The sequence below is a fragment of the Centroberyx gerrardi genome, chromosome 19 (genome assembly GCF_048128805.1).
Source record: "Centroberyx gerrardi isolate f3 chromosome 19, fCenGer3.hap1.cur.20231027, whole genome shotgun sequence".
Taxonomy (NCBI): domain Eukaryota; kingdom Metazoa; phylum Chordata; class Actinopteri; order Beryciformes; family Berycidae; genus Centroberyx; species Centroberyx gerrardi.
In genome coordinates this window covers 20,235,086-20,252,088 of record NC_136015.1, presented here as the reverse complement: position 1 = coordinate 20,252,088, position 17,003 = coordinate 20,235,086, and the positions used below count along the sequence as shown (strand labels likewise).

The following is a 17,003-nucleotide window of genomic DNA, read 5'->3' as shown; positions in this document are numbered from 1 at the left end:
AAAGATACACCTTTTCACAGCAGGTGAAGCTCAACCCATACTGATGCCTGTCTGTCTCCTCCCCCTTTGTACCCAGACCAGCTAGTTTGGCCACTTCTTCAATAGAAGATTTGGTCATACTCCTTGGTGCGGCCATCCTCTCTTTACTGGCTAAGAATGCCTTTTGAGCATGTTTTAATTAATGTTAAGCTTTCATTGGGAATAAAACAGTGTGATGCCTCCTGCAATGGGCTTCATTCACTCATTCATTCACCCCTCTATCCCTTGTCGTATTCGTGTGTGTGTATGTGCCTCTGACTGTGTGTGCGCATGTGTTTGTCTGAATTTGACATGTATGTATGAGTATCTGATGCTATGAGGAGGACAGGCAGGCAGTTTGACCCGTTTGTCTCCCTCATTGTACAGCAGCACCTGCACCCCTACTTCCCCTCCCATGCCACACTGCTTAACAGTGACTGTGTTGAGCCTTCATTGCCACTATACATGTGTGTTTAGGCGACAGAGACTTGTAAATGAACCTTAGTTTGGACACGTCGTTTCTTTTCCATGAGCTGCTAATCAAGGTTTACCCTCCGACTGGGCACGATCCCTTTGGTTACAATTTAAACAGCCATATCAGCTTCTATTCTCGTTGAAGGGAACCATGGGAGACTCTCAATTGTTAATCTGAGGATGTCTGATAATAACTTTGGGACGTTGAGGAAATTAACCAATATTTTACCAGAAATCCCCAAAGACAAATGTACACACAGGAAATTGTTGAAATAATTAGTTTCCTGGTTTTCTTGTTCACCTGAGTGACACATGGATATAGCAAACTCATCTAGCAATAAGTCTAGAAAAGTGGGGATATTGGACCGTTTGATCTGTTGCGGTTACATAACTGAAATTGACATGAATTCCTAATTTAGCTCTCTTCAGTGGGACTGAAATTTCTGGTTATTTAATTTATATGATGTGGAATTTAATGAAAAATCTCACTCTTACACCATTAGTGGTTATTTTGTAACTAAAATATATAATATAATACATCAGGGTATCTTTGTAACTCAGTGGGCTAAGGAAAATACTATGATACAGGCTTAAATTTGTATCCGTGGTCTTCGCTGTATGCCATTCCCTCTCTTTCTCCCACCTTCCCAGTTACTCTACAATGTGTAGACTACTTCATACTAGAGCAGAAAATTAGATTTTTCTGCAATAGATTCTCACACATGGAAACCAGCACCGTCCGCTTCATGCCGGCATGAATTCTCTTGCAGGACACCAGCATGGATCTCGGGGCAGCTGATTGCACGGCAGCACTGTTGACAGTTTATGAGTAAACTGGCTGCGCCTATTGTTACTGTGGCTCAAGATAGGCTCTGGGCCCTATATCTAAGGTCAGTGGTAATCAGAGGGTGGCTGGGGGCAAGGGCAGCGTCTGCGGTTGTGACTTGACCTTTTAGGTTAGGCATCAACAGGAAACTTGTCGGTAGGAACCAGATCAGACCGGCACCAGGCCGATCAAACAAGAGGCATAGGGGTTTGGGTATAAATGCATGTTTGACCTCTCAAAAATGTTATCAGAATTAGAATTAGAGGCTAAGGGAGGTCAGATCTGCAACATGAATGTATTAGTTTTACCTTTTCCCCCCCCATTTTCTTTCCCTTCCTGGTTGTTTATTGTATATTGTTTGAAATGGTCTAACCACCCAATGTGAAAAAAGTTTGGTCACAAAAAAGAATTATTTAAGTCATGAAGAACAATAAATGTACATGAATTTGCCTTGGTGGCCTTAGTGCAGGGTGATATTGGCAGCTTATAGAGATTCACAGTATGCACCTGTAGCGGGTGTTATTGTGCATTGTGCGTATTTCAATGATGACGCTGTCACTCTGGATGTCTGTCTCAGGTACTTTATTCCTGGGCCCTGGAAGGTACTGGATATCAAAATCAAATGGGGCCAGCTTAGCCACCCATTTCTGCTCACGTGTCTAATTTTGTCTTGGTGAGAATATATTTGAGTGGATTATTGTCAGTCCACACTGTAAATTTATGCCCACACAGCCAATGACTAAACTTATCGTGGATAGCCCACTTCATAGCGAGAAAGTCTAGTCTGTGAGCTGGACATTTTGACTGCGCATGGTTCAGAGATTTACTTGCGAAAGCAATGGGCCTAGCCATGGCATGACCATCCTGCACTTGAGAAAGTACAGCTCCTAATCCTCTAGTAGATGCATCAACAGACAAAACGAAGGGCTGTGAGAAATCAGGGTGGGCTAACAAAGCCTGGTCAACTAGAGCAGCTTTTTGAGACTCAAAAGCTTGTTTACACGCGAGAGTCCAGTCAGCGGCAGTGAGCTTCCACGGTGGAGTGGGTCTCTTTCCGCCTTTGTCTCTGTGTGCTGAAAAAGTGGCTTACGGTAACAACCACAGAACAGTTCTAGATGTAGTGCTGATAATACACTACCATGCCGAGAAATGAGGGGATCTTCGGACGGAGTGACATCATCCAGCTCCATAATGCCAGACTCAGTTACACCTACAATGGCTTGAGCGTTATCCGGGTCACGGCACCATTTTTGTCGCGGGTGTTAATCTGCGTTTTGTGTATTCCATTGATGACACAATAATGTCTCACAAGGATGTGTGTCTCAGATGCGTTATTGTTAGCCACCTGTGATAGCAGAGCAGATACCAATGATGAAAGAACAGGCCCTTTACACAATACTCTCTGATAGAGAGTGGTGCACAGTCACGTAAGTGTGACACACAAAATTTACACACAATAAAAAGAAAACCATGACAGTAAAGTGCAAATTCACAAAAAAAACATAATACAGCATGTAATAAAATGAAAATAAGAAAAATAAAAATAAAATACCTAACCACATACAGTACCTGCTATTATATTTCACAGTAAGGGTCCCTGTTTATAATCTAGTGTAACTACAGCACTCTGCTACATATACACACAAGGTACATGGACAACAGGACCTACACACAGAACTTGTACCTGTGTGCATCGCAACATTCATATAGAGAAATACAGTATACATGAAAAAATGACCTTAATGACCCTGGTTACTGACTTGCACTTAATGTGGCGAAAGACTTACGGAAGACAATGCTGAGTCACATAGAGGAAGAAACGTGAATGAGAATCGGACTCTCCCCTTAGGTTGAACACAAAGAGAATAAAACGTCACTTGTCCCTAAGGACTCAAACCCCCACTGGGAACAACATGACTCGTGTCGACTTGTGGAATCTTCCTCATTCCTACCATCATGGTCATTTACAGCTTTTCTATATAAAGAGAGGGATTTTCATAGGTGTGTTTGGGTCAGTGCATGTGCCAATAATCAAATACCTTCCTGATCGATTTGACAGGGTTATCTCTATTAATGAATGATGTGAAACGCCCACTGACTCGGCTATTTTTTTTTCTATTATCATAAAAAATTCTTCAAACAAACAATATGTTTTTTCTAAAACCACATTTGCCACATTTGTTGACACTGTGTGGTAGTTTATCTTTTGACAAACACAGATAAGAGGGTAGTGTTATTTTGGGCAGAAGTCCTTGTAGTGTGCATTTTTCACTACAGCAAATCAAAGTGACTGTTTTTGGTTATTCTTAATCTTTTCCATAAAGATGATACTGTGTTGAAGTTTCTGTTATGGCTAAACAGAAGGGGGGGAAGGGGAGGGGAGGCCGTCTGAATGCACAGACTTGGCACAGCAAATATAAATAGTATCTCTCCCACTGCTGGAAATAGCTGTTTGGGAAATATCACCTCAATCCTGTTTTCATCCGCCACACATTTTGTTTACGGTGTCACTTTGAAGAGAAGAGACAGAATGAGAGCAGTTCCACCTGCATGGAGATGAAGGACGTGTGTAAGTTTAGGGTTCAAGTAAGTGACACAGAAATGTTGAATCAACATAAGATCAATGAAGTGACCTTTTCTGTTTGCACCAAACTGATATTACTTAACTTACACAACTACCTGTTTCATCATGAAGTTCTATACTAAACAGCAGTGATTGCTTTCTACAATCTAAAACACAACCAAACCAGTATGCTTTCTACAATATTTAATATCAGCACTAGTGTTGAGTCATAGGCAGAAAGTGTCCACAGTGTGTATTATGAGAAACACACACACTCACATTGTGGCCACAACACCCACAGCACGTCATTAAGCACCTGTTTGATTCTGCAGAACGATGAATCATCTCCAACCAGGAAAGTCACATTACGCCACAAAGTCTAACCTCTGGAGTTTGGCTGGCTAATGAGCATCTTTTCATGACCACTCCCGTGTGTTTAACGTTTTAATGTTTAATGGTTGTTGATCATTTGAAGAAAGCCTTGACCTGTCCAAAGTGACAAGAGAGCAAATGGAGGAGTTTAGTTTCCTTCACACTGGGCAGATAGTCAGTGCAGTAAAGACACGTTTTGGGTTGCTTGTTGAAGGATTGCGATATTTTAAAAACCCCTCTAACTAAAGGTTATTTTTAGCACTAAGCCAAACACTGCATAGTACATCACACAATTGATATGTTGAAATTTAAAGGAAGGCCAAGCGAGGACGACACAAATCAGGGTCTGAAAAGCAGGGACGGACATGTCAATATTCTGTGCTGCTCACTTTGCTCTGATGATGGCCTAAGGCCGAAAGCTCAGCAATAAAGCGCTGTGTAAAGCAAGGAAGTGTGCATGGAATATTTCTGTTCTAATATTCTGTGCTGCAAAACAGGAGTTTACCAAACCTCAGCCTGCATTACAACTGCTATATATAGGAATAAATAGGCTGGATGATTTAGGCTTTATTCAGATCCATGACAACAGAGGGAGCCAAAAGAAAAGGATAAAAAGGAGAGAGAAACTAACCAGAGGCAGTGGAATACCTGTCATTTATCATCATGATCAGTTTCATCTATTTTGTGGTGTAGCAGTTAAGGCCTTCAAAGTTTGAAATTTTGTCATTTAATTATAGCGTATAGTGCATAATTTCTCCCAAGTTTCATCAAAATTGGACCAGTAGTGTCTGAGTTAACATGTTCAATTTTTTTTGCTTTAATTACAGCGCCCCCATCAGGCCGATGGGGGCGCCTCTTCCCTTGTCCTTCTCCCTAGCCTCTCTTGATTGTTTTATTTGCCATAATTACTTAGTATTTAATTATTCACTGTCTTATTCATTCAGTCATTCATGTGTTTTTTGTATATCTCGTTTACTATGCAAAGCGTTTTGAGTACTTAGAAAAGCTATATAAAATACTATATAAATAAAATGTATCATCATCATTAATATTATTATTATTACTATTATTATTATTATTATTATTGAAGATGCATATATTATTATTGAAGATGCATCATTCCAAGTTTGGTCAAAGTCAGACCAGTGGTGTCAGATATCATGTTTGACACCGCCCCCCTCCAAAAAATAAAATAAAATAAATAAATAAATACAAATACAAAATAAATAATAATGATATGTTTTAATATTTCCATCAGTAAAATTTGATTTGAACCAGTTACTAAAGTGTCAGTCTACCTGTTGATCATTTGTCCGGGTTGCAGCAGTGTGGCGCAGCTCGCGCTCTGCTCACATGACGCCTACCCAGCATTCTGCGGGCGAACCAACAGAAAACTGTCAGCAGATGAAGGAAGAGGATGACTTTGGTGGTGAGTAGGATTTAAAATCACCTAGGAAGTCACATTCACACACAGTTTGTAATGTGCGGCGTTTCTGGCGCTGACACGGCGGTGTGAAGGGAGGAGTGACCGGTATTAAACACTGTCTCTGTAACGCGGTCTTCACTGAAAGGCAACAAAGTGATCGACAGTCCTCCAACTTGGTCTGCGGATTTGAAGTTGCCGATATCAAAGGTTTGCTACCATAGTGATATCGGCTCGTTTATTTATCGTTAGTTTCACAATGTGAAGGCAGAGAGACACGCTGGCGAAATGATGTCGCCACATTAAAACATTACTGTCCAAGTATGAGTGTCGTTTTAACAGTATGGAAGAAGATATCGCTGCTGAAAGCTGATATTGTACCGGAGACACTGGACAGTGGCGAGCCCGTTGCCAGTTTTACGTCATCATCTATCAGCTGTTTGGGTTAAAAGGACTGCTGTCACACAGTGGTTTTATTTTGTATGGGAAGTAGTGAATTCATAGATACAGACTAAATGGGCAACAAGCGAATCCAAATATTGTGTGATGTCAAATAGACATTGAAAATTATGTTGAAAGTCTGCATGTACTGAAGCAAAAAGGACGCTGGGCTTATTATTAAGCCTTTTTTTTGTAATTTAATTGAATTCCCCTATGTGCATAGTTACATAACATAGGATACAGTGAGAGAATATAAGGCTGACTGACTGTTTTGATCACTTTCTCCCCATCTGCAACACAGAGTTACACAATTCTACATCAAAACATAACTATAATACCAAGAATAATCTTTTTTGATGTGAGTAGTTTTATCAAATAGGGCTCTGTTATCTAATGTAAATATAACTGTGGCCCCTTGACATGAAAAAGTTTGGGAATCCCTTACCTAATGCAGATAGAGCCAAAATAAGAAGAGTTTCATATGGAAATAGGCTAGTGTGAATTCCATTTTGGTATAAGAGTACACTTATTAACATGTTAGTTACTGCCATATTTTTAATATAGTAAGCCTAAATCTTTTCGTTGAGACAGTGACTATTTAGAAATGGAAAAAAATTGATCAAGCAGGTATTCAAATTGTGATAAAGCTACCGGTGTTTATGAACATCGCCACAACTAGAACAGTGTCCTGATTTCACACTCTGCCCCGGGCTATCCAGGCTTACTGCTGACAGCTGCTGTTGACACTGTAGAGATTTTACATTTTTTATAACTTTAAAGCTGCACCAGGCAACTTCACATGTTGGCGGCTCCAAACGGCAGGCAAGTAGATCTTTGAAAAATTTGAACTTCAATACCCAGAAATCATGTAATGTGGTTATGTGCTCATGTTTACAAATCCGCCCAGTCTGTGATGCTTCATGAAAGAGACGAGAGAGGAAAAGATCTAACGCTGATGAGTCCAGCTTTCTCTGGATGGAGCGCTCCCTTGCTGCTGTTTAGGAGAAAGTGGTTCTCAACCTGGGGGTCGGGACCCCCCTGGGGGTCACAAGATAATTTTGGGAGGTCGCGAGATGATATATGGGATAGGAAAAAAGCATATTTCTGCTATACAAATGTATTATCATGTCTATTTTTTTAGATTTTTCTCAAATTTTTGCTATTTTTCTTGTGAAATACTGAATAGTTTTCAGCCTCTCAGCCTCCTCTGATAATGAATCAAGTGAAACAACCTGAAAAGGGAAAATCATTCTTTGGTTGAACTCTTGTGACGGGGGTCGCGAGTAGACATTGCAATCCAAAAAGATTGAGAACCACTGGTTTAGGAGACAGTGGGTGCATCTCAAAGCTCCAAAAATCACTCCTCCTTTCCTCCATGAGCCCCAAATTGATGTTCATGCCACCATGTTGCTTGCTGCCCCAGTAGTGGAGGAGATGAAAGAAGCCGCTCCTGAAGTCTCCCAGCATGTACAGTTGTATCCTCCTCAGGAAGTCTTTTCAGTTTTGGGTGGTGACCTCACTGTGATCACACCCACAATATGACATCATTGACCAAAGTTGAAAACACATGGCAGGGGAATTACCAGTTGGGTTATATACCCATAAATGTGAGTGTAACAGTGAACAAAACTCTTTAACTTTACAATCAGTGCTATTTTGTAACCTGTAAAGCTACTAGTTAATGCCAGCAGTTTCAGATTAATGTAATAGTGTATGCATATAAACTTTGATTGGCTATGTGTCGTATTGTGGGCTTGATCACAGTCATCTTACACCATGTCTGTGTTTTTATTGACATAAAAGAGGACTCAGCATTTCACACTCCATAGGGTCTATTGTTTTTTTTATTGTTTATTAGGTTGTATTGTTATTATTTAGGATCCCCATTAGCTGATGCCTTTGCAGTCAGCTCATCCTCCTGGGTTCAACACATACCAGCCTGGTTTCAAAGTACTATCCTGCAGCTGTACCGGAACTTCAACCCTTGAACAAACAGATAACAAGAGCCTGTGATTATAGAAGCAGTGAGGTTGGCTTTAGGCGATAAGGTCATAATGATTTGTGTGTTTACACTTAGGCTGGTGGTCCGTTTTGTGAAGGAATACAGTGCACATCACATGTCTGTTGTGTCTGGCTGAGATAGGTGCAAAGGTGGATATAAAGGCAAGTCATACATACATACTCTGTGTCTCTTTCTCCCTGCCTCAGACATGGACTACAAGGCTGTGTTTGCAGCCTTGGAAACGGTGTGTGAGGAGAATATTTCCGCTCTGCGTGCGCCTCCCGACTTGCCATACGGTGATGTTGCCAAGCGCCTGGTCACATCCATGAGACAGATTCAGGAGCACGGCCGCGCTCTGGAGCCGGTGGTCGGCAGCTTCACTGCGGTCTACCACCATTACGACTTTGACGCACAAACGCCTGGGAATGGCTACCGCACCCTGGTCAAGGTATAACTGGTGCCACCCACCACTGCTCTGCACTTTGTTATGTGAACTGTCATTGCTGTGTTCAAAAGGGATCCATTTTCTGTTAGACTTGACAGATGCTACTGTATTTGCTATTTGATCTTGATCTAATCATCATTATATCATTGTCAAATTAATTGTGATACCTTGGTATGATTACTGTAAACAAATGAGATCACGGTCGAGATGATTTGTAGCCTCTATCTCATGGCAGTGGTATTGTTAGAACTAGTGTTTCTCAAAATAAAAACCACATTTCCCATAAAGCCTGTTGCTTCCTGGCAGAAAGAGGATGTTGATACTTGCTCCATTTCTTTCTTTCTTTCTTTCTTTCTTTCTTTCTTCTTTCTTTCTTCCTTTCTTCCTTTCTTTCTTTCTTTCTTTCTTTCTTTCACCCTCCTCTCTCTGCTGTCTCCAGGTCTTGCAGTCTTGCCTTTTGCACATCATTCACAAAGCCCGTTATATTGCCACCAACTGTCACGGTGCCTTCTTCCGGGCGGACCACAACGCCTCAGAGATGGAGGCCTACTGTAACGCTCTGTGCCAGCTGCGAGCGCTGCTCCACCTCGCCCAGCGGCTTATGAACGACAACAGCTGCGGGCAGCTGTACTCCCTGCAGGACGGGGACCTGAGCCGCAGGTTCGTGCAGGAGTACAGCTCCATGCACAAAGCCTGTTTCTACGGACGCTGCCTGGGCTTCCAGGTCAGTCAGCGGCAGTGAGAGTTGTTTCTCACCACTTGTTGTGTGTGTTTTTAGTTTAGAACAATTTGTTTTAGCGCTGTGGAGTTATGTCCCTGAAATGTGATTTAAATTAAAATTATGAGGTATAAGTTTGTGTATTGCGGTTATGAGCGCTTATGGAATGCCTCTCGTCCAATCACAACACATGGTCGGGAACAAATGTTGTATAAATATAAAATATAGAATATCCGGTCGAGTGTTTTCATTTTGTCAACCAAGCGTTTAAGTTACCTACACTTTAAGAAGTGCCATAACTAGTTTTCGTTTTGTGCATTCAATCATTGTAAAAAAAGTAGGTGTCATTTTTTTTTTTTTAATGTTGGATGCCTCAATTTGGAGCAAAACTCTTCCTATTAAATGCCCTGTCATTTCTTTTGGTAGTTCTCGCCGACCCTTCGTCCGTTTCTCCAGACGGTCGTCATAAGCATGGTTTCATATGGAGAGACCTACGGGAAACAGCAGTCTGGGATAGGTGAGTCTTTCTGTTTTGTCTTGGTCTTGATCTCCTATTGATGGCAGTGAATTTCTACTGTAGGTTCTGTTTTGCCTTTTTTAGATGTCATCATCCTTCTGAAAATCTCTCCTCTCCTCTCCTCTCCTCTCCTCTCCTCTCCTCTCCTCTCCTCTCCTAGGCATGGCAGCCCTTTCCCTCCTCACATCAGGGAAGTACGTCATCGACCCGGAGTTGAGGGGGGCCGAGTTTGAGCGCATAACCCAGAACCTGGACCTGCAGTTCTGGAAATCCTTCTGGAACCTCACAGAGTCTGGGCTTATAACAGTAGGCAGGGCCAAGCATTGATCCCATTGTCTTCCTTAGATGTGCATACGTTTTCACTTCTCATTCCTTGGCGTTTCTTTCTCTGTCCATCCCCTCTCCTCCCTCCTGCAGGGTTTCAGCAGAATAACCTCTAACCCGGTGCAGGTGAACTTCACCCTGTCTGTGCCCCCCGTCCCTCTGCGCCTCCCGCTGGCCTCTGACCCCAGTCTCTTTGCCACCATCTCCCCTCCGATCGCCCACTGGGGCCCGGGGCCGGTCCACATGCGGCTGATCTCCTACGAGCTCAGAGAAGGACAGGTGAGACTCCACGGGTGTTCTGGTTTCTGATGAAGTGCAGAGATGTCATCAGGAACACACACAAGAAATAATAGGAAACTAGTAATTGGCCATTAGAAATAACTGGAACCTGTATATCCTAAAATCTGGGAAAAAAAACTAAACATGAACTGGCATGCATGAACTGTTTTCTTTTTTTGTCCTCCACATGATGAAATCTAGAGATATCACTGGTCTGATTTTGACAAAATTTTGAGGGATGACACATTTTGACACTGTGTTCTGGTGTTAAAAATTACGTTGATTGGCCTGATGGGAGTGCTATCATTAAAGGTAAAAATTTCAAACTTTGAAAGGCTCCATCTCCTACCCCGTGAGTCCAGTTAACACAAAACTTGCAAATTCAGCTACTCTTACCTTAATTGGCCTCAAAGAGGCGCTATAATTAAAGGTCAAAACTTTAAACTCAAACTTAATATCTTAGACACCACTGGTGCGATTTTGATGAAACTTGGAGGAATGATGCATTTTGGCACTGTGTTCTGGCATTTTAAAAAATTGCACTGTTTGATCGATCAGTTGTGTCTGAGATATGATGCGTGACAGCTCACAAATAAATCAACTGACAGAGACCATACTCTGTACTCTACAAGCATTGGGTAATGGGTAGCCCAAACAATGACGTGCATGGGGGACAACATGTTCACTATTGCCTTGTTTTCTTTATCACTTATTACCTTATGACCCTCTTACTGTACAGGACAATGAGGAGTTGCTGGCCTTCTCCCGGACCAATCCTCCCCCCCTCTCCCTCCCCTGGTTACAGAAGAGGCCTCTCTCCCCCTGGCTGCTCATCCACTTCCATGGAGGAGGCTTTGTGGCCCAGACCTCCAAATCCCACGAGGTACATTACGCTGGAATAGTGATTATGAATTATGTAAACAGTAGCTTAATCTTTAGTAGATAATTGCAACAGTTATCACAGTGTTAACACTACCACTATACTACTAATATCACTATTATTACCACTACTACTTGTAATAATAATAATCTTTAGTGCTTATACTTCAAAAGCAGTGTTACAAAGTGCTGCCCAGTCTGAACAGTAAATTTAAAGGTAGTAAATAAATAAGTAAAATGACTGGAAGTGGGTAGCAACAACTATAAAATAGCACACAAATGGCTCAAAAATAATAATAAAACAAGAAATTCCTCCATTTCTCACACCTTGGAGTGCACACTCTATGCACACTCTCTTTTTTGACTGTGTTGCATTTCTCTCATCTGACGTTATTTCATTCTCCATCTACCCTCTCATATATTAGTATTATCTGAGAAGCTGGTCGAAGGACCTGAACGTGCCCATCCTGTCTGTGGACTACTCTCTGTCACCTGAGGCTCCGTTTCCCCGAGCGCTGGAGGAGTGTTTCTATGCCTACTGCTGGGCGCTGAACAACTGTCATCTGCTGGGTCAGTGTGTGTCGTCGGAGCCAGAAAACACAGCTATATATATCCAAAACATTAGAGGGAATGTATTTCATGCATTGCGACAGATTAATTTGTGAGTGCATTGTTTATCTGTTCACAGTACCACTCTATTATTAGAACAGGGAACAGGAAAAAGTGTCATATCTGCCGTCTCAGGTGCAGAGATATGCAGAAATAGAGTAGAGTATAGCACTAACATTGACAGAGTTATGGGTTCAATGGTATTGTAAGGTGCTTTGGATGAAAATGTCCACCAACATATCTTGTGTCCTTGAGGTTTGTAGCATTGCGTGGGAATGCAGCAGCCATGTTTACATACTGCAGGATCTGTCTTTGTGTCCCATAGGCTCCACAGCGGAGCGGGTTTGTCTGGCAGGGGACAGCGCCGGGGGGAACCTCTGCATCACCGTGTCCATGAAGGCCATCGCCAGCGGGATCCGAGTCCCTGACGGCATCATGGCCGCCTACCCCGCTACCTTGCTCACCACTGACGCCTCGCCCTCCCGCCTGCTCACGCTCATTGACCCCCTGCTGCCTCTAGGTGTCCTCGCCAAGTGTCTGAACGCTTACGCAGGTATGTGGGTGTAGAGGGTGTGTACGTTTTAGGTGTGTGCTATTTTCACGCCTCATTTAAACAAAGAGCACTTTCCTCCTCCACTGGAACAGAGAGGAAAATATTAGAGGGATTTATGTCCAGATAAATGTGAGGAAAGAATCAATAACCTATTATCATTTACACTATCAAGCCAATTATCCCTCCTGCAAGCATGTAAATGCAAAGTCTGTGTCTAGTTGTGGTCTGACTTGGCGTGGCAGCTAGTTTGCTAACAGGTCTCGCTGGTCAGCCTGATATCATTCACTGCCACTGTAAACACTGGAGGGCTGTGACACACCATTTCCTTAGCCAGAGTTACCCACAATGCACTCCGAGTCCTCCAGCAGGGTGACATTGAGTACACAAACAGCCCAGTTTGGTGTTACAGCGTGTTCTGGCGCTCGGGAGTGCCAATCTGTAAACACATCCAGAGTTTATTCAAGGCAAACACAAGAGATTCCTGACAATAGGAGTAGAAAGGCTCATTTTTCTGTAAATAATAGTGTAGCTAGTTTGAGTTATGGCAGCACCTACTAGCGGCCATGCAAACTCCTACTATAATAATGCTATACTATACTATAATAATGGGTAAGTAGTTTTTAATCGCTTTTTGTTTGTCCTTTTTGTACCATCTCTTTACTTTTGTTTTGATCGTTCTGAGAATATTCTTTGATACTTTGATTTACTCAAAGGTAAGGTGTTTTGTTTTATTTTATGGAACCGAAACAGTGCGTCAGTTTTAATATTATATTTCACCATCTTCACCCATTCTTGCAATAAAGTACTGTGTCTATTGCCATTGAGACTAACAGCAAAAACCAAGCTGTGAGTAAATCTAAATGTATGAAAAATAGAAGTGTGTTAGACTGGCCTCTAAGTGTCTAGTGGAAAGTTTTAGAAATGAGCCACAACAGTCTAAATGCAACACCCATGTTCTTCCTTCTTTCTTTTCTACTGTCTCTTTCCTCTGTTCCTCTGATTTGTCTCATCCTCTTCTTTCCTTACATCCTCTCTCTCTCTCTCTCTCTCTCTCTCTCCCTCCCTCTCCCAGGTGCAGACTCTCAGCTGGTGCAGCCTGCAGTGGGCAGCGGCAGCCTGAGCGATCTGGGCCGGGACACGGCCCTGCTGCTCAGTGACCTCACCCAGGGAGCCGCCAACTGGATCCACTCCTTTCTGGATCCCATGCGGACCACAGGTGGAGCGCGCTCACTGTCATCGGCGCCAAAAAGATCCCCGGGCAGTGACGCCCGCAGGACGTCCCCCCACACCGCCGCGCTGAGCTCCGAGGGTCCCAGGGATTACCCAGAGGGCTTCGAGCCGCTGCGCTCCGACTGCCTGGCTTTTGTTCGCCCGACTGCCTGCCCCATTATCAAGAACCCATTTGTGTCGCCCCTGCTGGCTCCGAACAACCTGCTGAGAGGCCTGCCGCCCGTACACATAGTGGTGAGAGAGGGAGGCAGTGGGTAGACAAGTCAATATTTGCTAGAAATTGGGTTTATTTCAAAATCTGGTCCAGACAATTCAATCACTTAGCTGGATCTATTTCAACATGATGTGTAACGAGTGGCACAGCTACAAGGTTTGACCTGTGCCTGTACTGCAGAAGGAAGCGGGCCGAAAACATCTAGCTGTCACACTAGTTATACATCTTGATGAAAAGAATTAAAGGGGCAATAAATAAGATTTTTACTGCCCCATAACACAAAATGACCATAATATATCTGCAGGGGGTTGATAGGGTTGTTGATCAATGCCAATAAGTCAAGGATTATTTTGCCATGTGCTGATATTTCTGGCATTGTAATCTGTTATGGAACAACAACTCTCTGCCCATTGGAATTTAAAGACACCCACCCTCCTCCCCACATACACACATATTCAACTGCTCAACAAGGGAGGACAGTGTTACATGATGCAAGACATTTCAGCTGCGAAGGCTAAAAAGCCTCGCTCTCAAGCCAAAAAAAACAAATGTCAAAGCAGTATTTTTATTCCATTATTTAGCATGGTGATATTTTACCTCTTCACTAAACGTTTCTGTTGGATCTATGCTCTAATTAGCTAGCTTACTTGTCTCTATTATGAAAATGTGACTGTATTGTTTGTGTCAATTACAGGCCACCGTAGCTCAAAGGGACGGGGGGCGTTGGGAGGGACGGGGGGCTTATTGGAGACTTTTATTTATTTATTTATTTATTTCATTTATATAGCACTTTTCAAAACAAGGTTACAAAGTGCTTAACATAATAAAATAGAATATAGAATAATACAAATAAAAGATAATAATGCCAATAGCAAAACCAACATAATATTATAAACAAATGAAAGAGAACAATGCCAATAGTAAAACCAATAAAATAATAAAACAAATAAAAGAGGAGGAGATAAATTTGAGCAGTGTTATTGCAATTCCTACTGGTCGCCAGTAGAGGTCGATAAAGATCATTGCATGATGCCCCTTTAAGCTCAATGATGAACTCAATTCATTCATTGAGTGCGATCCAGTTTTTGAGTTTTTTTTAAATAAATTTGAAGTTCTTGGTGATCCAGCACCAGTTTTTCAATCTTTTAAATAAGTAATTATTTTGAGTGAACACATAAATTCATAAAACACATGGCTTTCATTGTCGAGACTCACACTACCCCTCCCTCCCAAGGTTTCCTATTTTTCATATTTGCTGCGTCTGTTATTCCCTCTACGGCTTGCATTTCACCAGCTAACTGTTTAATGTTTGTTCTGTCAATGCTGGTTTTCTTTCTCCCCCATGTGTCCACGCAGGCCTCGGCTCTGGATGCCTTGCTGGACGACTCTGTGATGTTTGCCAAGAAGCTGCGAGACATGGGCCAGCCTGTGAGTCTGACGGTGGTGGAGGACCTCCCACACGGCTTCCTCAGCCTATCGCAGCTCTCCAAAGACACAGAGGTCGCTACAGAAATCTGTCTACAGCGAATGAGAGAGGTCTTCCAGCAACAGGACCCGCCCACCGCTCTCCGCAAGCGACCAAAGCTGGAGAGGACAAATCACAAGACCGGTCCGTCAGGCTGATTTATCTGGCATCTTGGGAATTTGTGGTTTTGGAATGTTAAGACGCACAATAAATTTAGGATAAAAAATGGCTATAAATCAGCAACAAAATATGACGAAAAAACAAGAACTGCAAAATTGGAGGCAGCTTAAAGATATTGCACATTTTTGGGGAAGAAAAAACATTTTCTGCATGCATTGATGATTCAGAGAGCCACTGACAACACTTACTTTCTTGTAAAACGCACAATTACCAAATAGTTTTAATATCACACTGAACGATGACAAAAAGGGTGTATTTTTCTATCCAGAATTATAAGTGTAAGAACAAGGGCAAATTCACATGATAATATAGTTGTAGTTTAGCAGAATTTTCACACTGGGTAACATGGAACAGAGCAAATAAATCACTAGAACCAGCTTTTGCAATAATTTTTGAATTGATATCTCAGTTGTTGGAGCTGTCGTGCCTTGAATGTAGAGCTGTACCGTATAAAAGTGTCTTTGTGTATAAAGGGAAGCCTTGTTTCACGTTGCCTATACATTACCAAATTGTGCAGGATCGAGGTTTACAGGGAAAACATTCCGGATGTACTGTATTATATGTTTGGGTCAACAACATAATGTGGTGTTGCCTGTTTTTCAGGTGTTTACAGCTATTGATAAGGTGGCCTTCACCTAATACTGACCAGTAGTATGTGAGTGTGACAGTAACTTGTTATACTGTAAATGGGAATTCTAAGTATTTAACATGTATTGTAATATTTAAAGCCTGTATTAAATCAAAAATATAAACATTTACCCGCTCTTAAAATGTGTGCTCATTTGAAGCCATGGGACATACTGTTATGTTGATGTGTAAATAGGAAAGGTACACAATGTAAAGTTATAGGAGTCTTCTGAATAGCTAATCTGAGTGTTCCCCCTCTATTAGCACAGCATGTACTGTCCCGCCGCCAGATAGACCTGCTGACCCAGGGTGGGCCATACTTTACATGTAGTACAGAAATGTTATTATGATTTAATCTGTTCCCCATTTCATAAACACTCCTGTGTGTTTTGACAAGTGTTATGTATAAACATTGTAGAAATTCCATGCTGCATCGTTAAGTTTATTGTAGAAATGATGGCTATTATTACTTCACACAAGTTTTTCCATAAGTAACAAATTGCCAGTGAAACTCAGCTTGTTTATTTTTGCATTGCTGGTTATCGTTGACATTTTAACCTCAAATCCAAACATAATATGACATCAAACCTAATTGAAACCCAACTGGCAAATTACCACAGATTTTGAGTTATTTGAATTATTCAGCACAGCTTGAGACTTCCCATCCCTCATGCTAACTCTGGGTGTTTGTACTATTTGCAGCTGTGTCACCTGTGTGGGTTTCTCAGATATGATGGTTTTGACATTTTCCTGGCACCAGTTCCATCTTCCAAAGCCTCTTTTATTGGTTCTTCCTCAATATCAGCTGTTGGTGACGTTGAGTAAATACCCAATTTAAATTTGT

General features: G+C 42.0%; 1 protein-coding gene across 2 annotated transcripts; it reads left to right on the top strand.

Moving 5' to 3' along the window:
- Window positions 1–5,659: 5,659 nt before the first annotated feature.
- On the top strand, window positions 5,660–16,290 carry lipea (lipase, hormone-sensitive a). Of its 2 annotated transcripts, none has more exons than XM_078290576.1 (11): window positions 5,660–5,679; window positions 8,326–8,567; window positions 9,004–9,288; window positions 9,709–9,799; window positions 9,960–10,105; window positions 10,217–10,402; window positions 11,142–11,285; window positions 11,707–11,851; window positions 12,216–12,443; window positions 13,516–13,907; window positions 15,244–16,290. In XM_078290576.1, exons 2-11 carry the CDS (start codon window positions 8,328–8,330, stop codon window positions 15,508–15,510), a joined length of 2,124 nt encoding a protein of 707 aa, XP_078146702.1. In that variant the 5' UTR covers window positions 5,660–5,679; window positions 8,326–8,327; the 3' UTR covers window positions 15,511–16,290. The 2 variants fall into 2 exon arrangements, with proteins under 2 accessions (XP_078146702.1, XP_071751110.2); XM_071895009.2 differs by lacking the exon at window positions 5,660–5,679 and adding an exon at window positions 5,808–5,886.
- Window positions 16,291–17,003: the final 713 nt, after the last annotated feature.

Excerpts from the sequence above, each read along its gene's own strand:
- lipea (XM_078290576.1), top strand. The coding sequence starts at position 8,328 with ATGGACTACAAGGCTGTGTTTGCAGCCTTGGAAACGGTGTGTGAGGAG. Across the intron at positions 9,289-9,708 it reads GACGCTGCCTGGGCTTCCAG|TTCTCGCCGACCCTTCGTCC; the intron begins GTCAGTCAGCGG and ends TTCTTTTGGTAG. Across the intron at positions 10,403-11,141 it reads ACGAGCTCAGAGAAGGACAG|GACAATGAGGAGTTGCTGGC; the intron begins GTGAGACTCCAC and ends CTTACTGTACAG.